Source organism: Dendrobates tinctorius, unplaced genomic scaffold (assembly GCF_039654945.1).
Source record: "Dendrobates tinctorius isolate UK_male_01 unplaced genomic scaffold, ASM3965494v1 ptg000097l, whole genome shotgun sequence".
Lineage (NCBI taxonomy): Eukaryota > Metazoa > Chordata > Amphibia > Anura > Dendrobatidae > Dendrobates > Dendrobates tinctorius.
Genome location: NW_027361765.1, coordinates 18,495,728 through 18,511,852, shown reverse-complemented (window position 1 = coordinate 18,511,852; position 16,125 = coordinate 18,495,728). Strand labels below are relative to the sequence as shown.

Sequence of the window (16,125 nt, the reverse complement as noted above, 5' to 3'; positions counted from 1 at the left end):
CAACAAGGTGGAACTCCACCCTGCACATGGTGGAGCGGCTGTGCGAGCAGAGGCAGGCCATAATGCATTTGTGGGAGGATACACGGCCAGGCACTTTGAGAGCAGACATGGAGTTGACAGGCGTGCATTGGTCGAAGCTGAAAGACCTTTGTAAAGTCCTTCAGTGTTTTGAGGAATGCACACGGCTGGTAAGCGCAGACGACGCCATCCTAAGCATGAGCATCCCACTTATGCGTCTGCTCATGCAAACTTTGACGCACCTTAAGGAGCAGGCGTCTGCAGCCAATGTTGATGAGGAGGAAGAGGAGGAGGGAATCCTTGATGACATTCAGCCATTGTCTGCTCAGGGACCTCTCCTGGACGAGGTGGAGGAAGAAGAGGAGGAGGAGGAGGATGATGGGGATGATTACTTAGGGGAGGAGGATGCATCTCGTGGGGCAAGTGAAAATGTTGGCGTGGCAAGGTCTGGTACAGGGTTTGTGCGTGACTGGAGGGATGTGGATTTGCCAGAAAGTGCTCCTCCACCCAGCACTCGCAGTGCATCATTGACACCGGGAACATTGGCCCACATGTCAGATTATGCCTTGCGGATCCTAAAAAGGGACCCCCGCATTGCCAAAATGATGAACGATGACGACTACTGGTTGGCCAGCATCCTGGATCCACGCTATAAAGGCAAATTACAAAACATCATGCCACAGGAAAACCTTGACCTAATATTGGCTAATAAAGAAGCAACTCTGGTAAATCGGTTGCTTGAGGCATTCCCAGCACACAGCAGCGGTGATGGTTCTCACACGAGCCGTACAGGCCGGGGGCAGCTTGGCAGAGGTGTTCGTGGTGCACACAGCAGAAGTGGCGTTGGAGACAGGGGTTTCATGACAATGTTGTGGACTGATTTTTCAAATACCGCTCACACAACTGGTAATACTGCATCGATGGAAAGTGACAGGAGACAGCAGTTGTCAACTATGGTTACAAACTACTTTTCCTCCCATATCGATGTTCTCCCACACAGGTCATTCCCCTTTGACTATTGGGCCGCTAAACTGGACACCTGGCCTGAATTGGCCCAATATGCCTTACAGGAGCTCGCTTGCCCAGCTGCAAGTGTGCTATCGGAAAGAGTCTTCAGTGCAGCTGGATCAATCCTGACAGAAAAAAGGACCCGTCTGTCAACCCAAAATGTGGATGATCTAACCTTCATTAAAATGAACCATGCATGGGTTTCCAAGGATTTTGTCCCACCTTCCCCTGATGACACATAGGGTGACAGAAAAATGGCTTGCTTTGGTCCACCTCTTCCTGGTACTTCACCTATTTCGCCTTTTGCATCAGCTGAATGTCCAACATCAACATATGCCACTTTCTAAAACTCCTTAACTGTGCTGCCTCCCCCCCCATGGCCGGGGTCACCACCTACCGCACGACACCGTGCGAGTGCCGTTGCCCTGGACAGGTGGGTAGGCCGACTCTTGGGCACGGGCACTGGCACAGGGTCCCTCATAGTGCAATCAAGTGTCTCTGATGGTGGTGGTGCACACCCGCCGTCAGACACACCGCTGTACTATGAGGGGCCCAGTGCCAGTACCGACGCCCACGAGTGGGCCCCCCTTGCTTGGCAGGGTCCCAGCATTTGCAATCTTTACCTCTCCCTGCTCCTCCGCTGTGTAATCTGGGCCGTCAAATCCATACTGTGCCTGACACCGTCTGAGCCTGCCTCCTGAGACATATATTTTGAATGTGTACGCTATCCATACATGTTATCCGGGGATACGGTACCCTTTCTAACCTTTGTGCAATCACGTGCAATCCATACTGTGCCTGACACCGTCTGAGCCTGCCTCCTGAGACATATATTTTGAATGTGTACGCTATCCATACATGTTATCCAGGGATACTGTACCCTTTCTAACCTTTGTGCAATCACGTGCAATCCATACTGGGCCTAACACCGTCTGAGCCTGCCTCCTGAGACATATATTTTGAATGTGTACGCTATCCATACATGTTATCCGGGGATACAGTACCCTTTCTAACCTTTGTGCAATCACGTGCAATCCATACTGGGCCTAACACCGTCTGAGCCTGCCTCCTGAGACATATATTTTGAATGTGTACGCTATCCATACATGTTATCCGGGGATACGGTACCCTTTCTAACCTTTGTGCAATCACGTGCAATCCATACTGGGCCTAACACCGTCTGAGCCTGCCTCCTGAGACATATATTTTGAATGTGTACGCTATCCATACATGTTATCCGGGGATACGGAACCCTTTCTAACCTTTGTGCAATCACGTGCAATCCATACTGTGCCTGACACCGTCTGAGCCTGCCTCCTGAGACATATATTTTGAATATGTACGCTATCCATACATGTTATCCAGGGATACGGTACCCTTTCTAACCTTTGTGCAATCACGTGCAATCCATACTGTGCCTGACACCGTCTGAGCCTGCCTCCTGAGACATATATTTTGAACGTGTACGCTATCCATACATGTTATCCAGGGATACGGTACCCTTTCTAACCTTTGTGCAATCACGTGCAATCCATACTGGGCCTGACACCATCTGAGCCTGCCTCCTGAGACATATATTTTGAATGTGTACGCTATCCATACATGTTATCCAGGGATACGGTACCCTTTCTAACCTTTGTGCAATCACGTGCAATCCATACTGGGCCTGACACCGTCTGAGCCTGCCTCCTGAGACATATATTTTGAATGTGTACGCTATCCATACATGTTATCCAGGGATACGGTACCCTTTCTAACCTTTGTGCAATCACGTGCAAGCCATACTGGGCGTGAGAACGGCTGGCGAGCTGTTAAGCAAGCTACAGCACCTGTCCAGACAAGTACAGGGATTCCCTAGCGAGGAGACTTATTTGATTGTTTTCAATGTTGGGACAGCAATTTTTGGGGAGCACTATACTCTGGAGAATGATAGATGGGGCCCACCATACACTGGAACATTCCAAAGGTGGACATCAGACACTGGAGCAGCATTTACAGGGCCCATTATACACTAGAGCATTAGAAATGGGGCCCATTATGTTTGGAGCATTATTTGGGCCCATAAGACAGTGGAGCTTCATCCATGGGGACCAACATATACTGTAGCATTATGTGGAGCTCATCATATACTGTTTCAAACATTATATGGGACCAATGATTCTGTATGGAGAAATAGATGGGCCTTGTCATGAGATGTAAAAAGTGAGGTATTTTTCATTGTACTATACCGCTATTTATCTGCCGTATCGGAGCATGATGAGTTGTGGTATGTGTTAAAGGGGCGCTCTTTCGCCCAGGGCACATGAAAACCTGCAGCCAGCCCTGCCCCCCCACAACTTTAGCCAAATAACCCCCATTTTTCAGTGCGTAACTTGTATTATGAAGTTAATTAAGGTTGACAAGCTTAAGTAAGAAGAATTGATGCTTTTGGCATTCAAATGGGCACTGTAGGTGTGTTTCCTGTCCTCCTCTCACTGCCGACTTTTATTCCCCATTGACTTACATTGGGTTTCGTGTTTCGGAACGACCCCGACTTTTCCCTATAATTGGACGATCTTGCTCGACCCGACTTTTGGAAAAGTCGGGTTTCACGAAACGAAACGCGACCCTAAAAAACCAAAAGTCGCTCAACTCTATCTTTGAGCGCTGCCTTCATTTTGGCTTTTTGGTGCAGCCAAAAGTCTTTCTTGGTTACAGCCCTTGGAGGGATTGTACCACTAACTGAAGACTGTGCTGCTATTTTTTGTTTGCCATGTATCCAATTTTAGTGCTACATAGCTGCATTATAATTGTAATATAATTGAGCAAATGGTATACAGCAATTGGTCACATATGTACTCAACACCAGTATGTGCTATTAGTCAATGTAATTATCCTTTTTGAAAATTGGAAACCGCAGAGTATATGTATGTACTTTTAAAGGTACTATACTATTAACTGGGGAATAGGAGTACTAAGATCTGGCCAAAATGCATGTTTTCTTTAAGACACCTCTTTCCATATACAAAAAGTATTAGCTAGATCACAGGAAGAACTGCTTAATAAAGCAAGTTTGTTCAAAGTGTGAAAAACATTTAATGTACACCTTACATTTCTCTTAGGCCTTCTTCACGTGACCGTGTTGTTTTTTTCACGGATGCCACAAGTACCCATTATAACCTATGCTGCTATGCACATTTCCATGTTTGAACACGGACCATGTGTCTGTGCAAAACACACAAAGACATGTCCGTCCGGGTGGCATTCGTGTGCTGTACGTGTTTAACATTGCGAAGTATAGGAGAAGCTTTTTTAATAGAATTCTTTCTTCAACCATATCGGAAAAACGCTAATGGTGTCACACTTATGGAAAACACTTATCACACCGGTACTGGATTTTCCCGTACGTGTTTTATACGGGCATGTGAAGGGGGCCTTAAATAGGTTTTCCACTGCTATGAGTTTGATCATCTATAAATTGGATAGTTCATCAATATAAGAAAGGAGGGAGTCTGACACCCAGCGCCCCCACAAATTATCTGTTTGGGCTTCAGCAACAGCTGGATGTAAACAGTGTGTGTGGCAGAACTCCATTGTTTTTGTGTGTATACCCTCTTTTCAAGATTGATCACAGGTTCTCAATGGGACTTAATTCTGGGGAGTTTATAGGCTATGGACCCAAAATTTCAATGTTTTGTACACCGAGCCACTTAGTTATCACTTTTGCTTTATGACATGATGCTCCATCATACTGGAAAAAGGATTGTTTATCACCATCCCTAGAATTCAATCTCATTGAAAACCTATGGTCAGTCTTCAAAAAGTGAATGGACAAACCAAAACACAGAAATTGTGATAAAGTCCAAACACTGATTAAGCAAAAATGGGTTGCAATCAGTCAGAACCTGATATCCAGCATCTCAGGGAGAATTACAAAAGTCTTAAAAAATAAGGATCAACACTGTAAATATTGAGTATTTGCATAAATTTGACGTATTTGTAAAAAATAAAATGGACAAAATATTTAAAATTATATTACACTAACCATGGAAACAACTGACTAAAAGATCTAAGAATAACAAACTTTGTGAAAACCAAAATTCTTGTCAGTTTCTAAACTTTTGCCTCTGGCTGTACAGTTTGCATCAAATAATTTGATAGCATTAAATATAATTATCCAAGATTAAATATATGGTTGAACTACTTTTTTATCAATAAGTCCTTCCATGAAATATTATCTGACTCAAAAAAAAATATGGTTGTACACTGATCCAATAAAAACCCAAATGTAGACAGTTCTATTTTAAGAATCTTCTTCTTGACATCCTATAATTTACAGTGGCTCACCTCAGGTCAATGGTTATGCCGGCATTCATGGCATTACCTAATACCAGTGTTCCTCATACATAAAACACTGTCTCTACCACAAGGATGGCTTCAGAAAAGAGATCAGAGATATCCCATTTCAGGTGGTTGCGATCGTCTCTGCTCTCTGTTTGACACATTTTCTCCTTTTCAGTGCATACTGACTATGTGCTCTTACTGCCTCATCACTTCTCATTATACCCAGCAAAGGAGCGCACTGTCACTGTGTATTAAAAGGAAAATAGCTCTAGGAGCAGAAAACTCATACAGAGCATGCCCAGTAAATGACAACTGACACATGTTCAGCAGAGCTGGGACAAGACCAGACACATAAATGGACAACACTGATGCCGCTTTGTTTCAGTTTTGGGAAAGCAGCAGCAGTGACCACAGCCTCTGTGCCTTGATGACATTGTGTTTGAGTATCCCAGCATGTACTGGATATTCCCAAACAAAATGTCATTGGAATAGAAAGTGAAAACGTAGCATGGAGGAGTAGAGAGGGAATGGTAGGACATTTTTAATTAAAAAATATTATAAAAGTGATTAGATTATTAAATTAAATAGATAGACATTTGGCATGGAATTCAACTTTGGTTTTGGACCACACCCTTAAAGACCTTTTCATTTATGAGACATATAATTTGGTATCTCATGACTTGTTCAAAGCAGGCAACAAGTAATTCACATTAAGTTATCCTCTATGAAACTTCATCATTCATTATTTTATCTTCAAAGTATTTATACTAAGAAGTATTATACAATAATTTCACTGGTACACCTTCGTTTAGTTCTCATAGTTCCAAAATAAATTCCATATAGATGAAGAAAATTCCAACATGATGCCTTATCTTAACTGTTACGTAGCCAAGTGAAAATAACCATATGCAGATGAAATGGAAAAGCGTGAATGGTTTCTAAAATAAGAATTACATTGTTAATACCTCCTTTCGAATCTTGAGATGTGTCCTTGAGGCTGTCCCTGACGATTCCTTACTATTCCTCTTCCAAGGTGATCTTGACTCAAGTCACTTGATACTGGGAAGTTTATTCTAGGGTTATCTCCAGTTCTATGTAAAGGTACCGATGTCCGAATGGCTGATACAACATGTCCAGTATATGGATTCAATGAGGAATCATGACCAAGTTTATTTTGATAACTGGTACTTCTTTCTCCAGCAGAGTATTGGAAACTCGGAACCTGTCGGCCTCTTTCTTGATAACTACCAGGAAGGCATGGCCGGGTTTGCTCCATAACACCACCACCACAACTTCTAGAGCAGGCTGACCAGGGTCCCCAACTACCCCACAGACCAGTAGACTCAGTACTGATATTTTCTGGAGTAGTACTTTGTTCTATCCTCTGTGGAACCTGAAATAAAGAACAGAAAATGTAGTAAAAAATATAACCAACATTAAACTAAGAAAACTACATTATAAAATATTGTGTCCAACTGCATTATAAAGAGATTAAATGGAACCAGTCAGTCGATTCCTGCTGCCCAAACCACGGGCAGCATGAATCAGAGCTTGGCTGCATGACTGCACCTAGAAATGTTTTTCTCTGAAATGCTGTAGTGTTTAAAAAGAAATCATAATTTAAAAAACCTGAACTATAGTGAGAAACAATACTAGTTTGGCACTGCCCCTGCATCGCTCTAGGTGATTGAGAGGTCTTTCTAGATGTCCACAGATGGGAAACACCTGTCAATCGAACGCAGTGGTGCAGAGAGAAGCTGGCCAAGTGTGGCAAAGCGCTAGTCTTTTCTCGGCTTATGGCCCTCAGCTGGATCTTTAAACTATTATCAAAAGAGTCTAAAATAATAACCGGCTTTCATGCCCAGCAATCAATCACAGGTCAGCTTTTATTTCATAAAGTGCTCTGATAAAATGAAGACATTTTGATAATTCTGCTTCCATATTTTTTTCCTGAAACATCGAAGCATTTCAGCAAAAAACATACCTGGTTGCAAGAGTACAGCCAGGCTCTGAATCACGCTGCCTGTGGTTTGGGCAACATTAATCGACTGACAGGTTCCATTTAATAATTTACATAGGTGTATATTGCACATCAATCATTCAATATATACATATGTGTGTCTCTCACATTGGTGGCCCTGTCCTATACTGTCCTATAAAGACAACCCAATCATTTGAATGGGAACTGGATAATGCTTAATTTCCCCGGTGGTAATACTTCAGGGAATAACATTATGCATACTAACAGGGTTACCCTCAGAATACAGTAGATATGGGGGTTCCAGCAGGAAATCACTATATGATCAGCTTTTTAATAAGGGACTATTCTAACAAGCAGGAATATCCCAAAATAAACAACACCTTATAGATACAATAGCTGAAGAAATAGACAACTGGTAAAGCTAAATAGTTGCACTGTAATATTATAATGAGTAATGGATTACTGCAAGACTATAATAGCACACATGGAACAAAAATCACTATAAGGCTATGTTCAAACATTGCGTTTTTCCTGTTTTTTTCTGCAGGCAAAACCTGCTCTCTTGGTAGTGAAGAAGCTGCTTAGAAAAAGTAGGTTTTGCTGCTTTCTTTTCGGCATTTTTGTTATCTATTGTGCATGTTGATAAACTTTAGTGCCCCCAAACAATCATGATGCAAATTCTTTAAGGTTTTTGAACCAAAAATGAAAGCAAATACTGAAACCTGCGTCCTGTGCTGCATTTTTGCACTTACTCATTACTTTCTATGGATGAAGAAACGCTGCAAAAACACTGAAAGAATTGACATGCTGCAGTTTTCAAAAACGCAGTTGGTTTCCAGATTAGTCAAGGAAAAAAAAAAAATAAGTGTGGGCATGAGATTTCTGAAATCACAGACTTTGCTGATACTGTAAAACACAGCTTAAAAATTGCATTAAAAAAAAGCAGCAAAAACTAAACATGTGAACATAGCCAGACTGTATGTTAGAAATCCACTTGAAGCTACCCTACACCCTGAGCCTGAACAGTGACTATACATTTCTCATGGCATTCTCTATGACTAAGGGCGTATACAATGCGTCAGAGTGTTGATCTATCACCATGTGGATTTTAACTGTTTGATACTTATGGAATAGAATTTGAAGATCTTATCTATTTTTGGGATGTGCCATTCAACTTTACTTTTTCTGGAACTACACTTCTCATGTGTTACCTTACTTGGTGCCTTTCACTTGTCTCCTGGTGACCTTCTCCACTCCACTGCTGTTCCTTTTCTCCTGCTATCGAGATGGCCATTGCATGTTGAGAGTGCAATGGTAAATCTAAACCATGCCTCCCCTGCTTTTCCTATGCCAAAGGCAGGGAAGTCATAGATTACACTTTGATTAAAATTAGATGCCATCTTATAACCATGAGGAATCTGATGCTAATCGGAGTAGAGAAGACAGCAGGAGGCAAATGAGGGGCACCAGGTAAGACAACACATAAGAAATGTATAGTCACTTTTCAGTTCTAGGGTGGAAGGCCTGATACAATAATGGGCCACAAAGGTGCAGCGGACTGCAACCTAATTTGAACCTACCTTTGAGAGAATTTGAGACTATTAGAATTTATTGATAATATGATTTTTATGAACAGTGATAAAACAAAATTTAAAGGTGGACATGTATATGTCCTGCGCAGATTAATAGCAGACCCTCAGAACCTTTTCCTCTGTGCACCCACTAAAGGGAATTGTTATAAATGCGGTATAATGAGTCACAGAATTTTATAACCTTCCGAAGAACTAAGTTAAAAGGTATTATGGTAATCAACTTACAATTTAAAAGAAAAACAGTTTCTAATGTTATATAAATGAAAAACACTACTGTGGCTGAAAGACAGAACTGGAGCAGCATGTGATAAGCAATGCTCTTAAAAAAAATAGAGGATGCCTTTCTAAAAAGAAATCACTAAATTTTTTAGGGTAGGCCTTTCCAGGTAGTTGACAGTTACTGAGGACTAAAACTCCATTGCAATACAACTTTAATCCAAATTTTGTGATTCTTTAATTTGGTTACCAATCAACTAATCCCACTGATAAGTTTCCATATTGCTGATATTCCAACAGAATAATGGCTTATAGAAATGACTGCATTACAGCTCTGTGCACAAGCCTTATACATAAAGCTGAAGACGGAATCAAATACACTTCCGTGAAATCAAGAAAAGCCTTTATGACATTGGAGCAACACTGTGTAATACTACATTTCGTGGCTCTTGGGTTCATACAACCCGTAGCTAAAGCAGAGGTGTAACTTGAATCTCCTGGGTCCCAAATCAAAATCAGTAGCAGGGCTCACCAGCTACCATGTGCTGTTTATACTGTAGAAGTGGGATCTTTGCACAAACTTAAGCATCAGGGCACATGCAGTGGGTACGGAAAGTATTCAGATCCCTTTAAATTTTTCCACTCTTTTTTTCATTGAAGCTATTTGGTAAATTCAAAAAAGTTCATTTTTAGCCTAAGTGCACACGTACCGGAACTCTCGCGGAAATTACCACAGAGAATTCCGGAATTCCAGTCCGCGGGAAAATCGCATTTTAAATTCCCGCGATTTTCCCGCGGAAAAACTAGCATTTTGCAAGCGTATTTAGCTTGCAAAATGCTAGCGTTCTCCCAGCGATCTGTAGCATCGCTTGGAGAACTGACTGACAGGTTGGTCACACTCGTCAAACATAGTGTTTGACGATTGTGACCAACTTTTTACTACTGAGGCCGCCTATGCGGCATCAATAGTAAAAGATAGAATGTAAAAAAAAAATAAAAAATGGTGTTATTCTTACCTTCCGACGTCCCGCGCATCCGTTCCCAGTAATCCTTTGCGAAAATGTCCACGATGACGTCAGTTCTCGCGGGATCGCGACGTCTCGTGGAAATTCGCGATGACGTCGCGCGAATGACCGCGAGACTTCGCGATCCCGCGAGAACGGACGCCATCGCGGGCATTTTCGCAAAGGACTACTGGGAACGAGAGCGTGAAGAGAAGCAGGAAGACTGCGTGGGACGTCGGAGGGTGAGAATAACAATATTTTTTATTTTAAATTCTATTTTTTACAGGGATATGGTACCCAGAGCCCGGAGGACAGTCTCCTCTCCTCCGGACCGTGGGTACCATCCGCAAATGTTCTGCTTACTTTCCGCATGGTGTGCACAGCCACATGCGGAAAGTAAGCGGAACAATGCATTCCTATGGGTGCGGGATCGCCGCGATTCCGCAAATTAATGAGCATGCTGCGGTTTTTACCGCGAAGCGATTCCGCCGCGGTAAAAACCGCAGCATTAGTACAGCATTGCGGAATCCCATAGGAATGCATGGGATGCTTATTTTTCACGGCAAAATCGTGCGGTTAAAACCGCCGCGGAAACGTGAAAAAAACGCCACGTGTGAACTCAGCCTTTCTCATTAATGTACCCTCTGCATCCCATCTTGACTGAAAAAAAAACCAAAAATGTAGACATTTTTGCAACGTTATTAAAAAGAAAAACTGAACTATCACATGGTCATAAGTATTCAGACCCCTTGCTCAGTATTGAGTAGAAGCACCCTTTTGAGCTAGTATAGCCAAGAGTCTTCTTGGGAATGCAACAAGTTTTTCACACCAGGATTTGGGGATCCTCTACCATTCATCCTTGCATATCATCTCCGTTTCCATCAGGTTGAATGGTGAACATTGGTGGACAGCCATTTTCAGGTCTCTCCAGAGATGCTAAATTGGGTTTAGGCCAGGGCTCTGGCTGGGCCAGTCAAGAATGGTCACAGAATTGTTCTGAAAGCACTCCTTTGTTATTTTAGCTGTTTGCTTAGGGTCATTGTTTTGTTGGAAGGTGAACCTTCGGCCATGTCTGAGGTGCAGAGCACTCTGGAAGAGATTTTCATTCAGAATATCAATGTACTTGGCCGCATTCATGTTTCCTTCAATTGCAACTGTGGCACCCCTGAGGGTTCAGTCGCCACAGAGGTACTGCACCTCCTCCTGAGGTGTAGTATCCCACTTCCCAGGTAAGATGGAACACTTGACCAGACTCCACCACTCACGTCCAACACAAACACTTTAGAATAGCAGAGCACCCTTTGTTGCTCCCTGCTTGGAACAAAAAGAGTGCTGGGTGGTGGGTGGAGCTGAGATGACACAAGAGAGTGGGAGAATGTTAGAAAGTGGTCAGTTGGTGAGAGAAGATCCCCAGAGGGATGGAATGAAAGGAAGTGCTGCAGCAGACTTCAGTGACCTGAACCTGCTGGCACGGGAAAGAGCAATAGAAAGCTTGATTCTTGAGATTAGTGCAGAACGTAAGGAGAAGAGAACTAAGGACTAGGGTCAGAGCAGAGCCCTTCTTTAGTTTGAAGCGCATGGCTCGAGTCCGGTGTCCGAGGCTGTTTGTGAAACTAATGTTCCTGCAGCAGAAACCGGAGGAATAGGAGTTGTGACTGTTGTGAGTTCATTTTTTCCTTCATCATTGAGGTCTGATGAACTCCCTCCTCTGGTGAAAGAAGGTAGTGAGACTGATTACCAAACACCTGGGCAGCTAGATGATAACTGGGTGGCTGGAATTGAGGACTGGATATAAGGCTGCCAACGCCCTTCTTCCTGGCTGGTGATTTTCCTGCTGGATTCCTGGAGACCAGTCTGATTCCTGCATCTCAAAGCTAAGTTTTTCTGCTCTGCTTTGTACTCTTCAGTTTTGTTTTTGCCTTGCCTTGTTTTCTGGGAGTTCTGCCATCCCCGGCCGGGGGTGAGCTGAATTCCATATTTGTCTCTGATCTGGTGATCTTTTGCTCTGTCTTCAGAATATACCTATATATAGTCTTTTGAAGCCTAGCGACTTCAGGGCCTGTTTTTCCTATCAGTCGGTTGGCTCATTTTGATAGGGTTTTTGCAGATGGCAGACAGCAGCTTTCCTATCCTGTCCTATGTAGTTAGCTTGGGCCCCATCATTTGCTCAACCTATCTTTCTATCTGTGTTAGTGTTTTCATCTTGCTTCACCGTCATTATATGTTGGGGGCTGCCTATTGCTTTGGGGTCTGCTCTGGGGCAGTTTAGTTTTTCCCCTTTCTGTCTTTAGGCTATGTAGCTCTCCGGCTGTGATCGAGGGGTCTAGGGCACCGTAGGAACCCCCCACGGCTACTGCTAGTTGTTGTGGATAGGTTCAGGGGTCTGCAATCCGATAGCTGCCAACCTCTCTGGTTTTTCTGGACTTAGCTGGTATTTTGTTTTTTCCTCCTTCGGTGACTCATCATAACATGTGATCACTCTGTTCCCACAAAAGACTCAAAGACACAGTGGCAACCTAAGTCTGAGCCGGGACATGACGGATGGAGTCCCGGAAGCAGGCTACAATCAGTTGTCATGCAAGGGGAGTTTGAGTAACATCAAGCAGGAGGAACTTCAGTGTAACTCAGTACTGCAAGTACCTCAGATAAGCGCTAGAAAGGAGACTTTCAGAACAGGCAGATGAAAAGGAGTGCTGGAGAGGTTGATTCCATCTGCCTGGGAGTTGGCTGAGCCCCTTGTCTGGAGACCGCGGCATTGAAGTGGGCACCTGTCTGTGCCAAGAACGTGAGTAAAAGAACTGGAACTGCACTCAGCTGTCTCATTGCCTTCTTCCTGCACCAACCCACTCAGCACTGCTACATCCCTGTGCCTAACACTGCACCCTTTCCCTCAACACCTATTGCTACTGCCCTGGGACTACAGCTCCACCTGTGGGGAGCTTCAACATCATTGCTGCACCACACCATCTGTCCTAGAGAAGCAACCCTGCAGCGCTGGTCAAACTGACCAGAAACCACACATGGCGTCAAGAATCATCTCAATAACTTTATCCCCATCACTCTACCCCTTTTACATTGACCGTCTCAGGCCACGGACCGGGTCACTGCCACTGTGATATCTCCCATTGAAATCAATGGGTCCGACACCGAGTACCCTACGGCCCCTGGGGGTGAGTCAATTTTGGCATCACAAACAGGATGACAAAGCCCGGTACCACCGGGTCCTGTGTGCTGAAGATTTATTACATTGGATACTGCTGAAAATGTGCAAATTAACCAAAATGATAGACTGTAAAATGGACTCTCAAAATGGCCGCCGGAGCGGTGAAGAAGGGCATGACAACATGGGTGGCCCTAAAAAAAATGCAAACTGTCCTGGGCCTCCCCTGCCTGAACTTCTATGCAACAGAAACATGGTCCACCCCCAGAGGGGTTCACATACTGGCTTGGTATGGAGGAAGAGGAAGAAGGCGATGCCCAAGGAAGGAGGAGCAGAGCTGTGAGGCGGGAAGGGAGCCCAGAGAGAAGCTAGAACACCAGGACGCCATATTGGGAGGACGGAGACCTGAAGAGTGCGAGGAAGAGGAGCTTGCCTTCCCTGGCGCAGTAGTCGAAGGCTCCGGCCCTGTTTCTGCCATGGACCGCCAACAATTAGAAGAGGAGATCACGATGCTGAGTCACCGTCTGTGGCTGAAGCAGGAGGCTCTGCGGACCTTGGACCGGCAGCGCACCCAGGAGGGGCCTGCAGAAAGGGTCCCTCCACCACCGGTACCCGTCGCCGCTGCACCAGTTCCACCCCAGGCAGCACCTGTGAAACCTGCGGCCGCTGCGATGCCACCGGCAGCGCCCGTCACCATGATACCGCCGCCTGATGCTGGCTGCCAGGAGGAGTTAGCTGAGGGCCTGGGAGACGACTATGAAGCAGAGACTGTATTCCTGCCTGGACCTGGCGCGGCCGCACAGGTTCCATCGAAAGCCCCAGCAGACCCTGAACCAGCTCCACTTCAGTCGCCGCCCACTGACCAGGCCGCTCCAGCAACCACCGCTGCCACCGGCTGCCATCCAGTGCCTGCACCGGAGCCGAGACACCACCAGGAAGCGTCAGGTATTGCCATCGCCCCTGCAATAGGGGAGACCCCTGAGTTCCCGTCCGCCCCAACGTCCGGGCAGATTGTGCTGGACCTGGCCTGGGACCGGGACACCAGTCCCTGGAGGGGAAACACCCGAGCCCCTGGCAGTGGTACCTCTGTCTACTGTTGGCAGAGGCCGGCCCCAAGAGGTGGAGGAGGAAGAACCTTACTGCCAGCAGCAGCTTCGCAATCTGGCAGCGGAACAGCGGGAGCGGGAGCAACGGAGGCTGGCAGTGCTGGGCCCTGACCTCAATAAGAAGCAAGAGGTCCGCACCGGACACTATGGTCCCCGGGACTCGGCCAGGTGGGGTCGGGTCCTGAACTTTAACTTGGAGAGGGGGTTTGGTTTCATCTCGGAGCCCCAGTGAATTTCAGACCTCTTTGTAAGCCAGAGGGATGTATAGTCTCACCTCCAGAAGGGACACCTTTCCCGTGATCTACACCGGGGGGATTATATAACATTTACCTGCCATGAGGGGCTACACGGCTGGTACGCCCTAAATGTGCACCGCATCCTGGAGGAGTTTATCGTGGCCTATGAGAAGGGGAATGCCTATGTACCTCCAGCAGAGGCAGTCCCTTCTGTGATCTACATGCCCATCAAGGTCAAGGTGGCCACCTCCACAGTGGTCATCCACCCTCCTGCACAGGTCGCAACCCCTGCTGTGCCACAGGCAGTAGATTCACCGGCTGCCAGACCCAAAACCAGGGCAGCAGAGATACCACCTGAAGCTGCTGTGCTACCCTCGCAGGTAGCTATTGCTCAACCATCAGCTGCCACTCCATGAGCACGGGCAGCCATCCAACCAACTTCTTGGGAGGAAGAATGTCGTCAATTTGTTAATCCGCCAGGAGGTGGACACCCAGATAACCTTCCCTGGAAGCCTAAGAAAAAGCCGGCTTCCACCTCAAATGATTAAAGTACGCTAACTCACTGAACTGTTACCCAGGAGGGTATGGGCACCGTTGTGCCCTCAACGTTTGCATTTGCTTTTCTTCAGTTGTGCCTCAATTTGGCATTTGTTGCACTAAAAGTTTAAGAACTGCTGTGATCATGAACTGGGAGTGATTCACAAACTTTCTCTGTATATAGTTTTGACCTCTTAAGGTGCTCTCTCTTGGTTTTACTTGAACCTCAACAAGGACTACCTCAGACCTGAAGTTCTGCTCCAGCACTTGCAAGAATTACTGTTGTTTTACTGTGAAGTCTTTTATAGTGTGCTTTATGAAAGTGTTTGTAGCAATGTTTAGCTATCTGACTAGGAGCAATGCTTAATAAAAATGTGAAGTTTTGAATAGAATTTGAATACGGGTGACGAACCAGGAGTCAGCGGTTGTCACCTATAGGTCTAGAAGAGTAGGAGTAACAGCAGAATGTGAAAAATATGTTGAAGCAAAGATGGTAATGCCTGGCAGTGAACTTCTCGGTAATGGTTACTGCCAATAGCACTTCAAAATAGGTGAAATGTTAACTTATAGGTATTCTTTAAACTTGTTATGCAACGTTCAAGCTTTAGTCCTCTCCTTAAGAGAAGCTGTTTTTACATTGTTAATTTAAAAAGAAAATTTTTGTATGTTCCGGCAACATTTTAATGCTCATTGGTTTACAGCCCGCGGACGTGCTGCGGTTAACGGAGGGGGAATGTGGCTCCCCTGAGGGTTCAGTCGCCAGAGGTACTGCACCTCCTCCTGAGGCGTAGTATCCCACTTCCCAGGTACGATGGAACACCTGACCAGACGCCACCACTCACATCCAACACAAACACTTTAGAATAGCAGAGCGCCCTTTGTGGCTCCCTGCTTGGAACACAAAGAGTGCTGAGTGGTGGGTGGAGCTCAAATGACACAAGAGA

General features: G+C 45.2%; 1 protein-coding gene across 2 annotated transcripts in view; it reads right to left on the bottom strand.

The window, feature by feature from the left end:
* THSD4 (thrombospondin type 1 domain containing 4) overlaps nt 1–16,125 on the bottom strand; it is a 1,135,048-nt gene that overhangs the window by 901,968 nt on the left and 216,955 nt on the right. For both annotated transcript variants that reach the window (XM_073586946.1, XM_073586947.1), the window contains one exon: nt 6,315–6,742. In XM_073586946.1, the coding sequence (XP_073443047.1) occupies nt 6,315–6,742 (428 nt within the window). The remainder of the gene's footprint in view (nt 1–6,314; nt 6,743–16,125) is intronic.